The sequence below is a fragment of the Dasypus novemcinctus genome, chromosome 13, assembly GCF_030445035.2.
Source record: "Dasypus novemcinctus isolate mDasNov1 chromosome 13, mDasNov1.1.hap2, whole genome shotgun sequence".
In the NCBI taxonomy this organism is placed as follows: domain Eukaryota; kingdom Metazoa; phylum Chordata; class Mammalia; order Cingulata; family Dasypodidae; genus Dasypus; species Dasypus novemcinctus.
Window position 1 is genome coordinate 54,660,688 of NC_080685.1, and position 19,934 is coordinate 54,680,621.

The window sequence follows — 19,934 nt, forward strand, 5'->3', positions numbered from 1 at the left end:
CATAAATTAGAAAAGACATAAGTCTCAAAACATTAATATAAACTGCCATCTCAAGGACCAAGAAAAATAAGAGCCAAATTAACAGAAAGCAAGTAAAAAGAAGGAACTAATAATAAAAACCAGAGCAGAAATCAATGAAACTGAAAACAGAAAAAAAAAAAAGAGAGAGAAAATAATTTAAATAAAGGGGATTTTAAATTGACATTAAAATTGACAAACCACTAGCAAGGCTAACAAACTGAAAAAGAAAAAAAGAGAAAAAGAAACAGATGACCAAAGTCAGGAGTGAAACAGGGATATCACTAAAGACACAGCAAATATCAAAAGGATAAGGGAATATATATAATTCTACACACATAAACATGACAACTTACATCACATTCTTGAAGTGGCAAAATTACAGAAATGGAGAAAAGATTAGCGGTTGCCAAGTGTAAAGAAGGAAGTAGGAGTAGAAATGAATTATATATGTTTAGAAAAGGACAACATGAATGTTCCCTGCGATAAGGGAAATGTTCTATATTTGACAGTATTAATGTCAATACTCTAGTTGTGACATTGTACTATACTTTTCCAAGATTTACCATTGGGGCAAGCTGGGTAAAGACTACACAGACTATCTGTATTGTTTCTTAAAACTGAACATGATCCCACAACTAACTCAAAGTAAAGGGTTTAATTAATTTTTTAAAAACTCTATAAAATACTGTGGAATATACTTATCAAGAAATGAATAAAACTTATAATAATGGTGATGTCATGCAACATAATGACATCCTCTGAAAAAGTCTCACATCAGAATCAACTAATAAAAGGATAAATTGAACTTGCCTGGAAACCTGAAAGATGATAGAGGCTGGAGAAGCACTCAACAAATGCTGAATCAAAGAAAAACAAAAGTATCTTGGAACCCTGGAGACTTGAAAAGGACTCCACAAATGCTAAATATAAGTAAAAAGGAATCTCCAAGATCAGGTAGGAGATTTCCTTCTCAGAGCTACCACTCCGGACCCCTCCCCTTCATTCAGTCCTGGCACAGCTTCAGAGTCACACAGAGGCAACAGGGTCTCAGTACCACCTGCCATGGATGCAGACTGCACAGCCACTCATAGCAGCCAACTCTAACCCCATGAATATCCAGGTACAGGGAACAAGTAAAACAAAATTTAAGACACTGAAGAGTACCAGCACATTACTCTGCAGAACCAGTTAACCTCATTTATGAGAACCTCTCCTGTCACTTATATTTGAAATTCTCATAAATATGTCATCTGACACAGGAGATTTCTTATATGCTCATAATTTACAATTTCAAAATGAATTAGCCTGCCAAGTAAATGAATTTTTTATTCATCATCCTTCATACTTAAGAGAATTTTCTACACCACAAACTCTTTTTACAAAAAGACCTTAACAATAATAAGAATAGCTAACGACTGTACTACCTGACAGGGACTGTTTTACATTTATCATCCATACTAAATATTACTGTTTATGTACCTGTGTATATGCAAATATATTAAATATGAATGCAGTTAACTATAATATGCAAATATATGTATTTAAATATATAAAGATATTCATTCAACTTTTCCCCCACCCATGATTTTTTTAATTGAAGTGTATAATTCATACATGAACATAAACAATAACCGTATGTAAAAGTTGTCAACTTACAAATCAAACATGCATATCATTCATCATACAGGGCTCCCATACATCACCCTACCACAAACACCTTAAAGTGTTGTGAAACATTTGTTACAAACTATGGAATAACATCATCAAAATATTACTACTATCTATAGCCCATCCTTACATTTGGTGTATTTTTCCCCAACCAACCCAATTATTAACACCCTATATTAGTATTTTACATATGTCCTAATAACCACAGTATATCTTCCACCAATGGGTTCCCTGTGTTACACAGTTCCATGTTTTGCACAATCTATTCAAAGTGTACACTAAGTGGCTCGCATTTTCATCAAAGTTGTGCTGTTATCACCTCAATTTTAGAACGTTTTCATTACTCCACAAGGAAAAATCCCATACTCCCCTAGACTTGTTTCATAAAATTGATATATCTTCTCTGCCATTACTGCAAAAATATTACAATATTACTGTTAACCAATAAGCCATTAATCCTTTAAAAACAATGGCATTAGCACTTACATTATAGGGACTGAGGTATAACTGATTTCACCCATTTGTTTAGTGGCTAGTTGCCAAGTCATTTGACTCTTTAGTACCATTGGTCTTATATCAAAATATAATATACTATCATGTTGATTCAAAGCATCCTGAACAAATCTAATCTGTTTTAAAAGATGAAAACTAATACTAAATTCCCATGCATACCTCCAAAACCAGAGCTTTCCAAGATTTTGTTTTGAAAGATGGTATGTACATGTGTATATTACATGTATGTTACTCCATAGGCTAAAAATAAAAAAACAGATTTTTTTTCCTACCAGACTAAACATTGATAAGGCTTAAAACTAGTTAAGGAATATACCCAAAAAGTCATATACACAAAGGACCATAGATTTATTTTGCAAAACAATTAAGATTCTATGAGGTAATAATACATTTAATATAAGGAATTCATATTGTACTAAGTAAAAGAAAAGGAAAAACACTATGATAAGTGTGTAGGAAAGAAGTAACTTTACCAAAAGAAAACTGTACCCTTTGTCCTGGCTCCTGGGGAGTAATCTCTAAACCTCTGGAATTTCCCAATGATGGGAGTGTCTCTGTTACTCATGTACCCCTGCCCCAGACAAAAAATACATGCTAAGGCAATGATTCAAGGTGAGTGTGGGGGTTGGCCATGCCAGGAAGAGGAACTGTGTAATTAGAGTCATGTGACATCAGCCCAATCTCCAGTGAAGGGAGGGGTGTTGGGGGCTGAGTTCAATCATATGGTCAATGATTCAATCAATCATATATATATAATGAAGCCCCAATAAAAACTTTGGATCCTGAAGCTTGGGTAAACTTTCCTAGTTGACAATACTCTTTGAGTATACAACTGACAAGCTGGGAGGACCATGTGCTCCAAGGAGCAGGACAATGGAAGCTTTGCATTCTAAATCCTTCAGACCTCACCCTATGCATCTCTTTAGTATCTTTAAAAAAAAAGAATTTTTTGAGAACTAAGAGAAAAGAACAGAGTTTATTGAGAAATGGGAGAAAAGAGCAGGATTAAACACCGAGATATTGATGCTGGCTGCTCTGCGGAGTGAGGTATTAAGTACAATAAAATGGCCACCTGCACTGGGTGTTGCCAGGAGGGAAAACCTTTCTGAGAGGGGCTTTAGCAGAAGACTAAAACAAATGACCCGCAGGAGCTCTCAGCGAAAATGAAACATACCCTACAGGACTGCAGATAAGCAACACACAGAAATAAACTTCTATTGGTCCACGAGAGGTAATTATAAGATTGGGCAGTCATGCTATGCTCATCAATGTATACCTACTCCCTACTTTGAAAGACTTCCCTATGTAAAATGGAAACAGTATCAGTCAATTAGACTATTTTCTCACTGTTTCTGTGTCTGCTCTACATGAGCTTCCCTTTTCCACTGACGCAGTGGCGCGCCCTTCTACTTTCTGAATAGCATGCTGCCCAGTCCATGAATTGTTGACAAAGCTGTGAAATCCTAAATTTAATGTTGCTGAATAGTTTTTCTTTTATCAGTGGGAACCTCTAACCATAAGCAACTACTGAAAATTAAATTAAAAATTCAATTCTTCAATATACCAGCCACAATTCAAGTGCTCTAAAGCCACATGTGGGTAAAAGATACTGTATCGGACAGAAAAGATAACACAACATTTCCATTATTACAGAAAGTTCTATTCAACAGTGCTAGTTGGACACGTTAGGATTTTAAAAACATAGGCTATGTTAATGTGATCCTTTTTTATGCCAAGAGAAAGGATTCTTTTTGTCATGAATAAATTTTTAATGCTACATAAACACTTTCTTCAGAAATAAAAATACAAAAAGAACTCTGCCTCAAAATCCTTCATGGCACACTATCAAGGAGCTTGACACCTATCTCAGTGATACATGTTTAGAAGTATAAATTATACATAGCCACCGGTTTATAAATTCCAAAGTTAAAAACAAAGCAATTGATCATGCAATTAACACTCTAAGGGAATTCATTATTCTTTGGAAAAATCAAGTAACTAGGATTAAATATAAAAATGTGACAAGACTTAGAAAGACACAAAACATATTAAAACCATCATGATGCCGATCGATCACCCAGTAATTGGGCAATAAATGGTAAAAGTAAATAACAACTCTGTACATACTATGTAAGGCATTTAATGTTCACATAATGTATTATACATATTTTAGTTCCATAAACTAACCATGAAAGCAATAGAGGTAGTCATTCAAGAACTGGGAAAAGGAAAAAAACAAAACTATACCATCAAAAAGGATTTACTTTCACTTTGATAAAAAATAACTTCAAATGTATCTACATAAAGTGAATACAGAAATGAATATGCATTAAAAACTTTTTCTTTTGCTATCAAGGATAATAGCACACTCATATAAAAATCTGTATAAAATCTAGGGAGTAAATAATAGCAGTGGATCATTAACTGTCATAATTTTAAAATTGTATGGTGGTTATATAAGACAATATCCCCCTCTCCTTTTTTTTTTCTTTTTCCTTTTTTTTTTTTTAAGGATATACAGACGCTCACTGAATGACCTAAGGGTTATGGGGACATTATATGTGTACCGTAATCAAACAATTGAGAGAAAAAATTATGTGTATATATGTAGAAGAGAGAGGATACGAATGATATAGGAAATGTGATAAAATATTAACATTGGGAGAATATAGGTAAAGGATATGAAGGAATTAATTTTACTATTTTTGTAACTTTTCTCTAAATAGAAATTATTTCAAGTTAAAAAGTTTTTTAAAAAACCATGTCAGGATTCAAAAACAAATTTGACAAATATCAGTGTTCCCAAGAAACAGATGTGAGAGTGAAAGTCAAAATAATATGCAATTAAAGGTCTATATTCTGAAGAAAAGCTTAATGTTTCAACATAATGCTAGACAATTCATAAAGAATATAACTTTCATTTCTGAGAGAAACATGCCCTGATTACTCATAATTAACACTTAAAGTATTTTCTTCCTTATGGTCTAATATTACCAAAATGTTTTTTTTTTTAATTAAATTTTTATTACTGATGAGCAAATCATAGCTAATTCTACCATTATACATCAGAGCTATTAAATTCCAAATCAATGCGAGCATTCAAAACAGGTGTTTCTGTAACAGGACATTTCAGTAATCCATGATTTTACAAATCCAGTGATTTTATATATATATATATATATATATATATATATATATATATATATATATTCATGGTACCACTAAAACATACTGTTAAATATATCATTTACCTGAGAACTGCCACTGAAACCTGGAGGTTGGCTGTATTCTGTGGAATCAATAATACTACTGCAAAATGAAGAGAGAAAAATGTAATTTCAGTGTTTATCAACAGAAAAACTAGATCTAAATTATATCATATATAAACCAAATATTTCTCATTTCTAAACAAAGAAAACATTTATTGCCAAAACTTTAATTAGACATCATATAAAAACTTAACCCTTAAACAAACAAAAAAAATTTTAAGAAATACACACACATTGAAGGACCTAGGGTCTAAGGGGACACTGTATGTGCACTTTAATCAAATGATTGAGAGAAAAAATTATATGTGAATATATTATATGTAGGAGAGGATACAAATGATATAAGATATGGTAAAATATTAACATTGGAAGAATCTAGGTGCAAATATTTTAGTAATTTACCCCCTCACCCTACCACCTCAAACTTAAATACTAAGAAAGAATGCCAAATGGGAGTACTCATAAGACAGAAATACACAAATGCATTTGATTCTAGTTCATTTTCAGAGAGGTTAGTAAATTGTTAAGAACTTTATTTAAGGAAAAGAATATTTAGACTATTGGGGAAAGAACGCAGGCATGTAATCAAAATCTATGATTAATAGATCCTGCTATGTCACTAAAAACCAGTGTGCCCTTGGACAAGGGAGGAACCTTATAATCAATTAGCATGTTTCCTCATCTGCAAAATGAGGTGAGTGGGGACTAGAAGTCTCTAGAGCCCCTTCCAGTTCCAAAATGTTATAAAGCCTCATGTTTTAAGATGGGGGAAAAAAAAGGACTAGAATAAACGACAAAACAGAAATAATCCTCCCTTCATGACCCAAAACCTGGTTATGGTACTTTTTACATAGTTATAGCCTCTGGTATTCTCCTACCCAGACCATCAAGCTCTTCCTATAGTTCAACCTTAGCACTTCTATTACTTCCATGTGCCATCTTCAAATAAAATAAGCTTATGATGACTATTAACATCTGAAAATGGCATAACACATACATCAAAAAAGTAAACAATTGTTTACTTTTTTATATTATTCTTCTCCTCTATTTCTACTATAAACATGTTTAGATTCTCTGTCATCCTAAGAAATTTAAGTAATTGAGGGTACTGAGTAAAATAGTTCTCTCTGCACAAACATGCAAAACCATTCATTACTTTAGTACTCAAAACACCTCAACAGTTATAACATGAGAGGCATTCTTAAAAGCACAGGCGTTGGGGACAAAAGTAGGTTTGACTCGCACCCCTTAGTAGCTAAAGGATTCTGGGAAAGTTACTAATATCGTTTTCATTCAAGTTTCCCCATCTATTATATGTGAGTGACACTTCAAAGAGGTGTGAGATTTAAGTGACATAATATATGTAAAGTTCTCCATACAATGCCAAAATCCAGAAGACATTAATACATTACAGTTATTATTAACAAAATAGTAAATATCAAAAAAATATTTTGAAAATTATGTGTGCAGAACTGCTAAAAAAGAATTTTAAAAAATTAAACCTTTAATTCTGCTTTGTAATCGCATGTGTGTATATATACATAACTACAAACACAGACACATATATACATATACATACAGAAATATGCAAATAAACATGAATTAGAAGAAAATATTAGAAAGCACTGACAGATCTGGGTTCTCTTGATTCTGTAGCCATACTAAACTTTTGATTTACACACAATCACTACGTGGTAATAAGAGCAACTTCTTTTTGAGGATAAATTGGGCAATGACCTAATTTAAACCTTAAAACTCTACGGTAGGTACTATTATCATTCCCATTTCTCAGGGGAGGAAATTTAGGCACTGACAGATTCAATATCCGACATAGAGTTACAAAGTTAGAAAACAGCAGAGTCAAGGTTCAAACTCAATAGTTAAAGTCCACACTTGCTTTAATATTGCAAAGGCACATTATGTTCACTTATTGAAGAGTGAGGAAATAGCCCAACCCACTTCCTAGACATATTTTACAGAGAAAATAGAAAAAGATCAACAAATAAATGTGAAATAGAATATTTTTTTCAAATTAAATTGTAAGGAGAATTATTAAAACTGAGCAAACAAGACATATAAACAATAAATTTTTTAAAATGAAGGAATTGAATGGATCAAAAAATGCTGTGTGCACATATGAAATTAAATTAACTGCTACCATTAATTTTTTTTTTTTCACTACTGGAAAACAAAGGACAGAGAAAAATAAGCTACTGCATTAAATAAGCCATATTGGACAATAGACAAAATCTACTCCTTTCCAATATTCTACATATAATTATTTAGTCATAGTTACCTCAAAATAAAACATACTAATATAAAACCTGAAAAAAAATCTGATATAATTTTTAAAAATGATTTATGATTTTAATTTTTAAAATAAAAATTCCCTTTCCACTGAGCTAGTAATAATCCTTACTGTTACAAACAAGTCAGAGCTAAATTACTTGTTTTCTTTGAAAAAAAAATGTTTTTCTGTCACGTTTTCTCAGGTACATTAGCGTTTCAAACTATATGATCATTTCCTTTATGAAACATTGGACTTCAAGTTAATTACTTCCATTTATTACAATTCCACCAAAAACCATGTGCCCAATTTTGCAGACACCTTCACAGATATTAGAAAGCAATCTTTTTGCCCAATTTTTACTTTTTTTCACATGTACTTCAATAACATTTGAAAAAGTAGTCAAATCATCCCAAATCATTGACTAATCTGCCTACTAACAATAGCAACTAACAACTACTGAGTGCTTACTATAGACCAGTCACAATTCTCATTTCTTTATATGTTTTATATTTTATCACACAAGAAAGGAAAAATCTCCATAGTGCACACATAAAAAAACTTAGGCATTAATAAATTTGCCTCAAGTCAAACAGCTAGTAAATTATGGAGTTGAAATTTGAACTCAGGCAGAATAATTCCAGAATTCTTACGCTTATACTGCCCAAGTGACATGTCTTCTCTTCTAGAAGCATCATTGCCTTGTCATTTTCAAACCAAAAGTTTTTACTTATCTTCATGTTTTATTCTCAATTCTCCATGATGATTTCCTCAACACTCTGATCCCTTAGCGCTCTAGATTAAGGACACCAGGGTTAAAAACCTGGTTATACTACTAACTGTGTGATGCTAGGCAAATTACTTCATCTCTGACTCAATTTCCTCATCCGTAAGATGAAAAGGAGAATAAAACCTATTACACGGAATTTGTCATGAGGATATGAAATAATGTGTAAAAAAAAATAAGAACAGTACCTGAGCCATAAGCTACTATATTACTCTAACAGCTGCAACTTTGCAAGAACTGTAATGATCTCCTGATTTTGAAGCAAAATCCAATAAAAAATTATGATGGAATGTTTTCCACACACTGTTAGGACTCTTAACTGAAAATACTACTATACTTTTTGTTGTACTTGAAAGAATTTCAACAAGATAAATACTGTGTAAATAAATGCTGTTGATTACAATGGCCTTTTAAAAAATAAATAGATTGCCTTTGATTAAAAAAAACGTAAAAAAAAACCACAAAACTTCAATCCTAAAACAAAAGTCTCTGAAAATCAAATTTTTTTTATACCATTTTTGGAAAGAAAACCTGACCTGAATAGACATGACACCATTTATTTTAATTGATCCCACTAACTGAACATTCATGTTTCAAGGCTGAAATATTAATGTACTTGATTGTGGGGAAATGCCACTAACTTTAACATCAGTATTACATATACTATATTATTCCTATAAACAGGGGGAAGGGAGATTTTCATTCTGAAACACTACTCACACAAAAGATTTCCAAAACAGATTTCAAGTCTATCCATTACACAAAAATAAGTTTAATTCAGTAATGCAAGGTTAGTTCACTAATAAAAGTATTGAACTTCAGAGTACACATCCATGGTACTATGGAAAAAACAAAAATTAAATTTATTATTCAAAGAAGAGTATCTCAGAACACCAGAAAAATTTCCCCTGGTACCCATTCTTGTCCCCTTTAATTAGTAGATAGTTAGGAAGAGCTGTAGTTATATGATGCATGATAGAAATATGGCCCCTAATATTTATATTGCCTTTTTAAAATTAACTTTATTTTTAAAGAAGCTTTAGATTACATGAATGCTACATAAAAAATATAAGGGATTCCCATATGCCCCATTCCCTCTCCCTCCCACACTTTCCACATCAACAACATCCCTCATTAATGTGGTACATTTGTTACAATTGATGATCACATATTGAAGCATTGCTACTAAGTATGGATTACAGTTAAGTATCTATTAGTCCTTAATGTTCTTAAGTTGTAAAAAGAAAAGCAAAAGGACAGCTACCTTAACGTTTTCTTTGTAAAAAGAGTTTCCTTAGAGAGAAACTTAGTGCTGGCAGATATAAAAAGCAAATATGGTGGAAAAGTTCTGGAAGATGAAGCAGATCTGAATATATTGCTTTATTGACTTTGGAAGTAACTTTAACTTGGTAGAATTTCAAAAGTAGAAAGCAATAAGCTGAGAAGAATAAGACTAACAAGACTGTTCTGCCTCCAGCAAAACTACTTAAAGAATCACTTTGATCATGCTGTATTTGGCTATTCTATATTTTACAATCATTTTCCAAAGAGTTGGAATAAATTAGTTTATGAGTAATTCACAGAAAAATTTTTTTAAGTATCAGATGATGTAGTTACTACAAACTTTATGGTTAGAAACACTGTTATCCAAAATAACTACAAAATAAAAGGCTTTCTTTTTTCTTAAAGCAATTTTAATTTTATTTATAACATTAATAAAGCATACAATTCAACCACAGTGTACAATCAGTGGTATCTGGTATAGGTACATAGCTATGCATTCATCACTTCAATCATTATTAGAGCATTTTCATTATTTCAAAAATAATAATAAAAAACAAACAAGATAATTCTTCACCTCTCAATCTCTCCATGCTTCCCCCTGTGTACACAGCTTATATTGCTGGCTATTCTTGCACATTATTTTTTAAGCAGTTTTACTGAGGTATATTCATATACCATATGATCTATCCAAAGTGTTTAATCAATGGCCTTTAGTATAATCACAATGTTATACATTCATCACCACAAAAATTTTTAGAACAATTTCTTTACTCTAGAAGGAAAAATCCACACCCCTCAGCAGTCCCCTCTTATCCCCTCTATCCTTCCCCAACCTTATATAACCACTAATCTAATTTCATCTTTAAAAATCAATTTATATTTACATGTTATATAAATGGATGCATATAAAGTAGTATTATGTGTTGGGTTTCTTTCACTTAGCATAATGTGTTTTTTTTGTCTAATATTAACATCTTGTAGTATTAACATATATTAGTTCAGTTTCAAAGAAGAACAGTCATATGTACAATTTTATCCAAATTCATATTTCACAGAGGTTTTACTATGCTACAGAGTCCCATGTTATATTTTTTAGCTTTCCTTTCAATAATTTACATGACCTTACACCAATAATTACATGACCTTCTTAACCATTTTGTTCCATGGACCACTTTAACAATCAGGTCAAAACCATGGACCCCTTCTCAGAATGTAGTGGCGGATGGTTTTATGACACTCACCTAGCTTTGAGTCAAACAACTGCCATAATTTCAAAGTAAGGATGAGCATAAGCAATTTTTCAAGATATGCAACAACTGTAATGTGATATGAAATGCATACTACTATAATTTATTGTATACATTCATAAGTGAAAGAAATGCTAGATTTCACTTAGAGATCAGAGAAAATAAAGATAACAAGTCAATTTTTAAAAATCTTTCCACAGACCCCTTAAGAATCCCTGCCTTTGACTTTCCCTTTAAATCAGTCATACTCATATAATAGTACTTCTAGTAACAAACATTACTTCGTACTTTCACCTTTTCTATTCACTTACAAAGATTAACACACATCTTTTCCTACCAAGTCAACACAAGTTAATCCTCAGCTTTCCACTCTTAACCTCATTCTACTTTCCAGTGACCTATATTCAAGTTACTAACTCCATGAGATTACAAAATATAGTTAGTTCATAATAGCGCAGTCATATAGTATTTGCCCTTTTGTGTCTGGCTTGCTTCACTCAACATAATGTCCTCCAGGTTCATCCACAGTCATATCTGACTTCCAAATATCTTCTATGATTAAGTCAGCTGCCTTTTTACCTTTTATGAAAGTCCTATGATGTAAAAAAGTATTTACTTTTGAGGAGGTTCCATTTATCTATTTTTTCTTTTGTTGCTTGTGCTTTTGGCATAAGGTCCAAGGAACCACCACCTACCAAAAAGTCTTTATGAGATTTCTCCTAGTAGTTTCATGGCCCTGGCTTTTCATATTAAGGTATTTTATTCATTTTGAGATGATTCTTATATAGGGAGTAAGATAGGGGTCCACTTTCATTCTTTTGGTTAAGGATATCCAGTTCTGCTAGAACCATTTGTTGAAGAGAATGTTTTGTCCCATTAACATGGACTTAATAGGTTTGTCGAAAACCAGCTGGCTGAAGAGGTGAGGGTTTATTTCTGGACTCTCAATTCCATTCCACTGGTTGATGTGTCTATCTCTATGCCAATACCATGATGACTACAGCTTTGTAATATGTTTCAAGGTCAGGCAGTGAAATTCCTCCCATATCGCTCTTCTTTTTTTAGGATGCTTTTGGCTATTTGGGTGTATTTTCCCTTCCAAATAAATTTGCTAATCACCTTTTCTATTTCTGTAGAGTAGGTTGTTGAAATTTTGATTGGAATTACATTGACTCTATTAATCAGTTTTGGGAGGATAGACATCTTCACAATATTTAGTCATCCAATCCAGGAACACAGAATGTCTTTCCATTTGTTTAGGTCTTTATTTCTTTTAGCATTGTTCTGTAGTTTTCTGCATATAGGTCCTATACTTCTTTTGTTAAACTGATAATTATTTGAGTCGTTTTGTTGCTATTGATATACAATTTTTGCCCTCATCTCCTCAGATTGCTCTATACTAGTGCATAGTAACATTACTGATTTTTGTGTGATCTTGTATCCTGACACTTTACTGAACTCGTTTATTAGCAGAAATAGCTTAGTCATAGATATTTCAGAATTTTCCTAATATAGAATATCATCATCTATGAACAGTTAGAATCTTACTTCCTCTTTTCCTATTTGCATCTCTTTTTTCTTTCTTGCCTAATTGCTCTAGTTAGAACATCTAACACAATGTTGAATAACAATAGTGATTCTGGGTGTGACAATGAGATTATTTTTATGAATCCCAAAAAGAGAAAAGATTATGTTTGTATACTAATCTATTCCTCTAGGTATGATACTCTTTGATTATACTGGATTCAACTGAGGCGCTCTTGATTAAATTACCTGTTAAGATTATGGCTTTGATTTGACCACGTCAGTAAAGTGTAACTCAGGTTGAGTCCTCACCCCCTTGGTGGGCCAATATAAATGGACACTCACTCAAGAAGATATGCCAGAAGAGAGAGTTATCTCATTTTTGATCCTGGGGCCCCAGGGAGAGATGAGGAATTCACCTGATAGCTTGCAGTTGACCTTACAAAAAGAGCAGAAGAGCTAAGACTGAAATAGAAAGCTCAGAAAGAAATGAGCCCTATGCCAGAATATAGAGGAAGCCCTGAGAGACAAGCCCTATGTAAGCCTGCAGTGGAGAGAGAGGAAGCCCAAAGCCCAGAGGGTAAGTCTGAACCCTCACAGAAATCAGAGACCATCTTGCTTCAACACATGGCAACTGACTTTGGTGAGAAAGCAACTCTGAGTTGTGCTCTTTAGGGCTTTGTAACTGTAATTTTTTATCCCAAATAAATACCCTATATAAAAGCCAAGAGATTTCTGGTACTTTGCACTGCATACCAATACAGTAAGTGGGCTTGTTCCCAGTCTAAGAAAGAAAGCTTTCAGTCTTTCCTCACTATGATGTTGGCTGTGGGATTTTCATATATGCCCTTTTTCAAATTGAGGAATTTTCTATCTTTCAAAGTGTTTTTATCAAGAAAATATGCAAAATTTTGTTGAATGCCTTTTCTGCATCAATTGAGATGATCAGGTGGTTGTTGTCCTTCAATATGTGAATATGGTGTATACATTTATTGATTTTCTTATGTTGAACCACCTTGCGTACCAGGAATAAATCCCACTTGGTTATGGTGTATAAGTCTTTTGATATGCTGTTATATTCTATTTGCAACTATTTTGCTGAGAATTTTTGCATCTATGTTTATTAGAGATTGGACTATAATCTTTTTTTCTTGCAGTGTCTTTCTCTAGCTTTGGTATTAGGGTAATTGATGATGGCTTCCTAAAATGTGTAGAGCAATTTTCCTTCCTCTTCAATTTGTCGGAAGAGTTTAAATAAACAGAAAGACATTGTGTTCATGGATTAAAAGACAAAATATCATGAAGATGTCAATCCTATCCAAACTGGTTTATAAATTCAAAGCAAAAAAAAAAAAAAAAAGGTGCACCCAAGTAGGCAGAAGAATTCTAAAAAAGAAGAATGATGTAGGAGGATTTCAATGCCAGACCTTGAAACATATCGCAAAGCTTCAGTGGTCAAAACATCATGGTATTGGGATTAAGACAGACACATTCATCAGCGAAATGGAACTGAGAGTTCAGAAATAAACCCTCATGTCTATGGTCAACTGGTTTTCGACAAACCTACCAAAGCCATGTGGGCAATTTGGTATTGTTTATGAATTCTAAAAATAGATATAGTGTTTGTACACTGGTCTGTTCCTCACGGCGTATTAGATAATATTAGATTCAGAGGATTCACTTTTACTTTATCAAATCAAGATTGGGGAAGCAGATATAGCTCAACTGACAGAGCATCTGCCTACCATATAGGAGGTCCAGGGTTCAATACCCAGGGCCTCCTGGCCTGTGTGGTGACCTGGCCCACGTGAAGTGCTGCCGCGCGCAAAGAGTGCCATGCCATGCAGAGGTACCCCCTGCACAGGGGTGTCCCACATGCAAGGAGCACGCCCTGCAAGGAGAGCTACCCTGCGTGTAAAATGCAGCCCACCCAGGAGTGGCGCTGCACATACAGAGAGCTGACACAGCAAGATGACACAACAAAGACAGATACAGATTCCCGGTGCCACCTGACAAGAATGCAAGTGGACACAGAAGAACACTCAATGAATGGACACAGAGAGCAAACAATGGGGGGGGAGGGGGGAGAGAAATAAATCTTTAAAAAAAAAATCAAGATTGGGGCTTTTATTTGACCATATCATTAGGGCTACTCGGTTTGAGTCCCTCCCCTTACCCTCACTTTGTGAGCTCTATAAATGGATGCTCAACCAAAGACAGGGCAGTAAATACATGGAGAAGGAGAACACAGGAATAGAGACGGCTCCATAGACATGGCAGAGGCAGGAGGAAAAAAGATGAGCCTGATAGTCTATAGCTAAACTTGTGAAGAGACCAGAGCAGCTGAGCCTGGAAAGAAAGAGTCCCAGGGAAAGAGATGATTCTTATGCCAGCCTACAGCTGAGATTGGAAGAAGCTGGGACCACAGAGTCTTAAGAGGAAGGAGGAAGGCTAAACCCTCGCAGACATCACCCACCATTGCATCAACACATGGCAACAGACTTTGGGTGAGAAAGTACCTCTTATGGTACATTGAGTTGGACTCTTTAGGGCCTGTAAGCTTCCACATCAAATAAATATCTTTTATAAAAGCCAAAGATTTCTGGTACTTTGCATCAGCACCATTGGCTGACTAATATACCATGTTAATGCACAAAACAGTCTCTTCAACAAATGGTGCTAGGAGAACTGGATATCCATAACCAAAAGAATTAAAGTGGATCCATATACCTCACTCCCCACATAAGAATCAACTCAAAATGGTTAAAAGACCTAAATATAAATGACCAGACCATAAAAATACTAGAAGAAAATGTAGGGAAACCTCTTAAAGACTTTGTGGTAGGTGGTGGATTCTTGGACCTTATACCTAAAGCATGAGCAACAAAAGAAAAAATAGACAAAGGGGACCTCCTCAAAATTAAACATTTTTGCACATTGACAGGACTTTGTCAAAAGGATAAAAATGCAGCTGATTCAATGGGAGGAAATATTTGGAAATCACATATCCTCTAAGGGATTAATATCCATGATATACAAAGAAATGCTACAACTCAACAATAAAAAGACAACCAAATTTTTAAAAATGGGCAAAAGACTTGAACAGACATTTATCCAAAGAGAAAATACAAATGGCAAAAAACATATGAAAAATGTTCAACTTCACTAGCTATTAGGGAAATGCAAATCAAAGCTACAGTGAGATATTTCACACCTATTAGAATGGCCACTATTAAAAAAACAGAACTACAAGTGTTGGAGGGGATGTGGAGAGACAGGAACGCGTACTTTACACTGTTGCTGGGAATGCAGAATGGTACAGCCACTGTGGAGGACTGTCTGACAGTTCCTAAAGAAGTTGAATATACATTTGTCACATGACCCTGCAATAGCACTCACTACTGGGTATATATACCCAGAAGAACAGAGAGCAATGACATGAACAGACACCTGCATATTGATGTTCTTAACAGCATTATCCATGACAGACAAAGCTGGAGACAACCCGGGTGCCTGTCAACCAATGAATGGAAAACGAACTGTGGTGTATTCACATGATGGAATATTAGGCAGCTGTAAGACGAAATGAAGTCATAAAGCATATGACAATGTGGATGAACCTGGAGGACATTATGTTAAGCGAAGCAAGCCAGACACAAAAATATAAATACTATATGATTACGCTATTATGAACTAACTATATTGTGTAATCTCATAGAGTTAAATAACTTGAATATAGGTCACTGGAAAGTAAATGAGGTTACAGAGTGGAAAACTGAGGGTTAAACTGTGTTGATCTGGTAAAAAGGATGCATATTAATCTTTGTAAATGAATAGGAAAGGTGAAAGCACAACATAATGTATGTAACTAGTAGTACTATTATGTGGGTATGAAAGTGATTTAAAAGAAGTCTAAGGTCATGTATGTCACTAAAAGGAAAGCCAAAAGATGTAAAATGGAACTTTATAGCACAGTAAATCTGCATGTGAAATATGAATATGGATAAAACTGCATATATAAGACTTTTTTCTTTGAAACAAATGTATGTTAATAATAAAATATGTTGGTGGATGCCGCTGAGGAAGCATCATTACAGTCTTTCCTCCCGCTGCAGTCATGTCTAAGTCAGAGTCTCCTAAAGAGCCTGAACAGCTGCGGAAGCTCTTCATCGGAGGATTAAGCTTTGAAACAACTGATGAGAGTTTGAGAAGCCATTTTGAGCAATGGGGAACACTCACAGACTGTGTGGCAATGAGAGATCCAAACACCAAGTGCTCCAGAGGCTTTGGGTTTGTCACGTATGCCACTGTGGAGGAAGTGGATGCAGCCATGAATGCAAGGCCACACAAGGTGGATGGAAGAGTTGTGGAACCACAGAGGGCTGTCTCAAGAGAAGATTCCCAAAGACCAGGTGCCCACTTAACTGTGAAAAAGATCTTTGTTGGTGGTATTAAAGAAGACAATGAAGAGCATCACCTAAGAGATTATTTTAAGCAGTATGGGAAAATTGAAGTAATTGAAATCATGACTGACCAAGGCAGTGGCAAGAAGAGAGGCTTTGCTTTTGTAACCTTTGATGACCATAACTCTGTGGATAAGACTGTCATTCAGAAATACCATACTGTGAATGGCCAAAACTGTGAAGTAAGGAAAGCCCTGTCTAAGCAAGAGATGGCCAGTGCTTCATCCAGCCAAAGAGGTCAAAGTGGTTCAGGGAACTTGGGTGGCGGTTGTGGAGGTGACTTTGGTGAGAATGACAACTTTGGTCGTGGAGGAAACGTCAGTGGTAGAGGTGGCTTTGGTGGCAGCCGAGGTGGTGGTGGCTATGGTGGCAGTGGGGATGGCTATAACGGCTTTGGTAATGATGGTACCAATTTTGGAGGTGGTGGAAGCTACAACGAATTTGGCAATTACAACAATCAGTCTTCAAATTTTGGACCCATGAAGGGAGGAAACTTTGGAGGCAGAAGCTCTGGCCCTTATGGGGGTGGAGGCCAATACTTTGCCAAACCACGAAACCAAGGTGGCTATGGCTGTTCCAGCAGCAGCAGTAGCTATGGCAATGGCAGAAGGTTTTAATTACTGCAAGGAAACAAAGCTTAGCAGGAGAGGAGAGCCAGAGAAGTGACAGGGAAGCTACAGGTTACAACAGATTTGTGAATTCAGCCAAGCACAGTGGTGGCAGGGCCTAGCTGCTACAAAGAAGACATGTTTTAGACAATACTCGTGTATGGGCAAAAAAACACAAGGACTGTATTTGTGACTAATTGTATAACAGGTTATGTTAGTTTCTGTTCTGTGGAAAGTGTAAAGCATTCCAACAAAGGGTTTTAATGTAGATTTTTTTTTGTACCCATGCTGTTGATTGCTAAATGTAATAGTCTGATCATGACGCTGAATAAAAGTGTCTTTTTTAAAATGTGCTGTGTAAAGTTAGTCTACTCTAAAGCCATCTTGATAAACTGCCCCAACAGTAAAAAGCTAGAATTCCTTCAGGGTGATGCCAGGTTCCATTCAAATTCATTTACAATTTTAGAAGACTGCTTGTGTCTTCAGAAACCTTGGTATAGTTGAACTTACAGTTACTGTGTTGTAACCTGGAGCTCATTAAAAGGTCACCCAAGCAAAATTACAAAATTTTGTTTGGTTATGAAAATGATTGTTGGCACATCCTATGCAATATATATAAATTGAATAATGGTACCAGATGAAGTGAGAGATGGCAAATGAAGTTTTTGTATCATCCATATCATGTGTAATCAATAAACAATTTGATATCCTCTTGAAAAAAAAATAATAAAATATGTTAACATTAGACAAAAAAAGAAACCAGACACAAAATACTACATATTTGTATGATTTCATTTATATAAAATGTAAACATAAATCAATTTATAAAGATAATTAAATTATGTAAAGCTGTGGAAGGATAGAGAGATTGAGAGATGACTGTTAAGGGGTATGGATTTTTTTTTGTTTGTTTGGAGTAATGAAATTGTTCTAAAAATTTTTGAGGTGATGAATGAACAACATTTTCATTACACTAAAAGTCACTTATTTATACACTTTGGAAGATCATACAGTTTTTAATATATTTCAATAAAACTGCTTTAATAAATAGACAAATGTATAATAATAGCCAGAAACAGCAGGTATGTACAGCAGGGAAAGTATAAAGAGATTGAGAGGAAAAGAATTTTCTTGTTTATTTTTATTGAAATAATGAAAATGCTCTTAAAATGACTGAAGTGATGAATGCACAATAATATTCTTATACCAAATAGTAATACACTTTAGATGAATTATATGCTTTATTAATAGGTATCAATAAAATTGATTGGTTTAAAAAAACACATATTTATAGCTTAGGGTGGGGTAATTGAATAAAGTCCACTCGCCAAATTTCAAAAGTTCTAATAGGTGAAGCAAATGTCCTTGAAAGCTATGTAAACATTCTCCTGGATTATGCTTGGCACAAACTGAACAACTGTAGTATATTTTCCATAGCCTCATAGTATGTTTTTGAAGTTTTTCATAAAATGGGGATGGTATGGAAACAAAGAGGTTTTTAATCTTTAATGGAGTAAAAATAGAAGATAAATAACTCTTCTGTTAAGAAATTGCTAGATGTTATACTCTTAGCAAAATTCTCGGTTATAATTAAAATTCCTAGTCAACTTTAGTAAAATACAGAGGATAGCACTGACCACACTGCAGATACAGCAGCAAAAATTGCAGGGACAAATTCTACTTCTATTCCTGTTTCTATAATGACTTCTGAACCAAACAACTCTATTTTTAAAAAAGGGGAGAAGTGAGGGGAAAGATAAACTGGCTGCTTTTATAAGTCTGTAATTAAATCATGGCTTAATCCTAATGGTAAAATAATCCTCCCTACTTGCCTCCAGAAAACTGTTTTGGAAATTATTCATAATATAACTCACTGGAATACTGATAAAATGGTAAACTGAGAAAAGCAATATTTTGGAAACCATCCCCTGAAATAGTTATGATTTCTGAGCTACCACTGTTAAGTACGATACAAAGTTTTATTCTATCTGGGTATGTTCTCCCTAAGTTTATACAGGTTTACAGATAAAATAAGCTACCATTATATCTATTAGATCTTTAAGATGATGAAAAATATAAATTTGTGCTTAAGAAAATTTAGTTATTATTTTGACAAACTTTATTTTAAGGATACTTGTATTTTGCAGGATGTTTGAGACACTTTCAAAGATCTTTCTGGTAAAGAAAGATATGCAGGTATGTGAAGTATGCCAGATGTGCTTCGCTAAAGGAAAGGAGTTGAGTTTTGTCCTACAGTAAAATG

The 19,934-nt window shown here is 34.2% G+C and overlaps 2 protein-coding genes across 4 annotated transcripts in view; one reads left to right on the forward strand and one right to left on the reverse strand.

Annotated features, from left to right (window-relative positions):
• COP1 (COP1 E3 ubiquitin ligase) overlaps positions 1-19,934 on the reverse strand; it is a 262,696-nt gene that overhangs the window by 139,692 nt on the left and 103,070 nt on the right. For all 3 annotated transcript variants that reach the window (XM_004476672.4, XM_004476671.4, XM_023584129.3), the window contains exon 9: positions 5,454-5,511. In XM_004476672.4, coding sequence (XP_004476729.2) covers positions 5,454-5,511 — 58 coding nt within the window. The remainder of the gene's footprint in view (positions 1-5,453; positions 5,512-19,934) is intronic.
• LOC131280928 (heterogeneous nuclear ribonucleoprotein A1-like) lies at positions 16,683-17,835 on the forward strand. Its single transcript, XM_058310160.2, has one exon. The coding sequence runs from the start codon at positions 16,718-16,720 to the stop codon at positions 17,678-17,680; it is 963 nt and encodes a 320-aa protein (XP_058166143.1). The 5' UTR covers positions 16,683-16,717; the 3' UTR covers positions 17,681-17,835.

Bases quoted from the DNA above. Each gene is read 5' to 3' on its own strand.
- LOC131280928 (XM_058310160.2), top strand. From the start codon at position 16,718: ATGTCTAAGTCAGAGTCTCCTAAAGAGCCTGAACAGCTGCGGAAGCTC.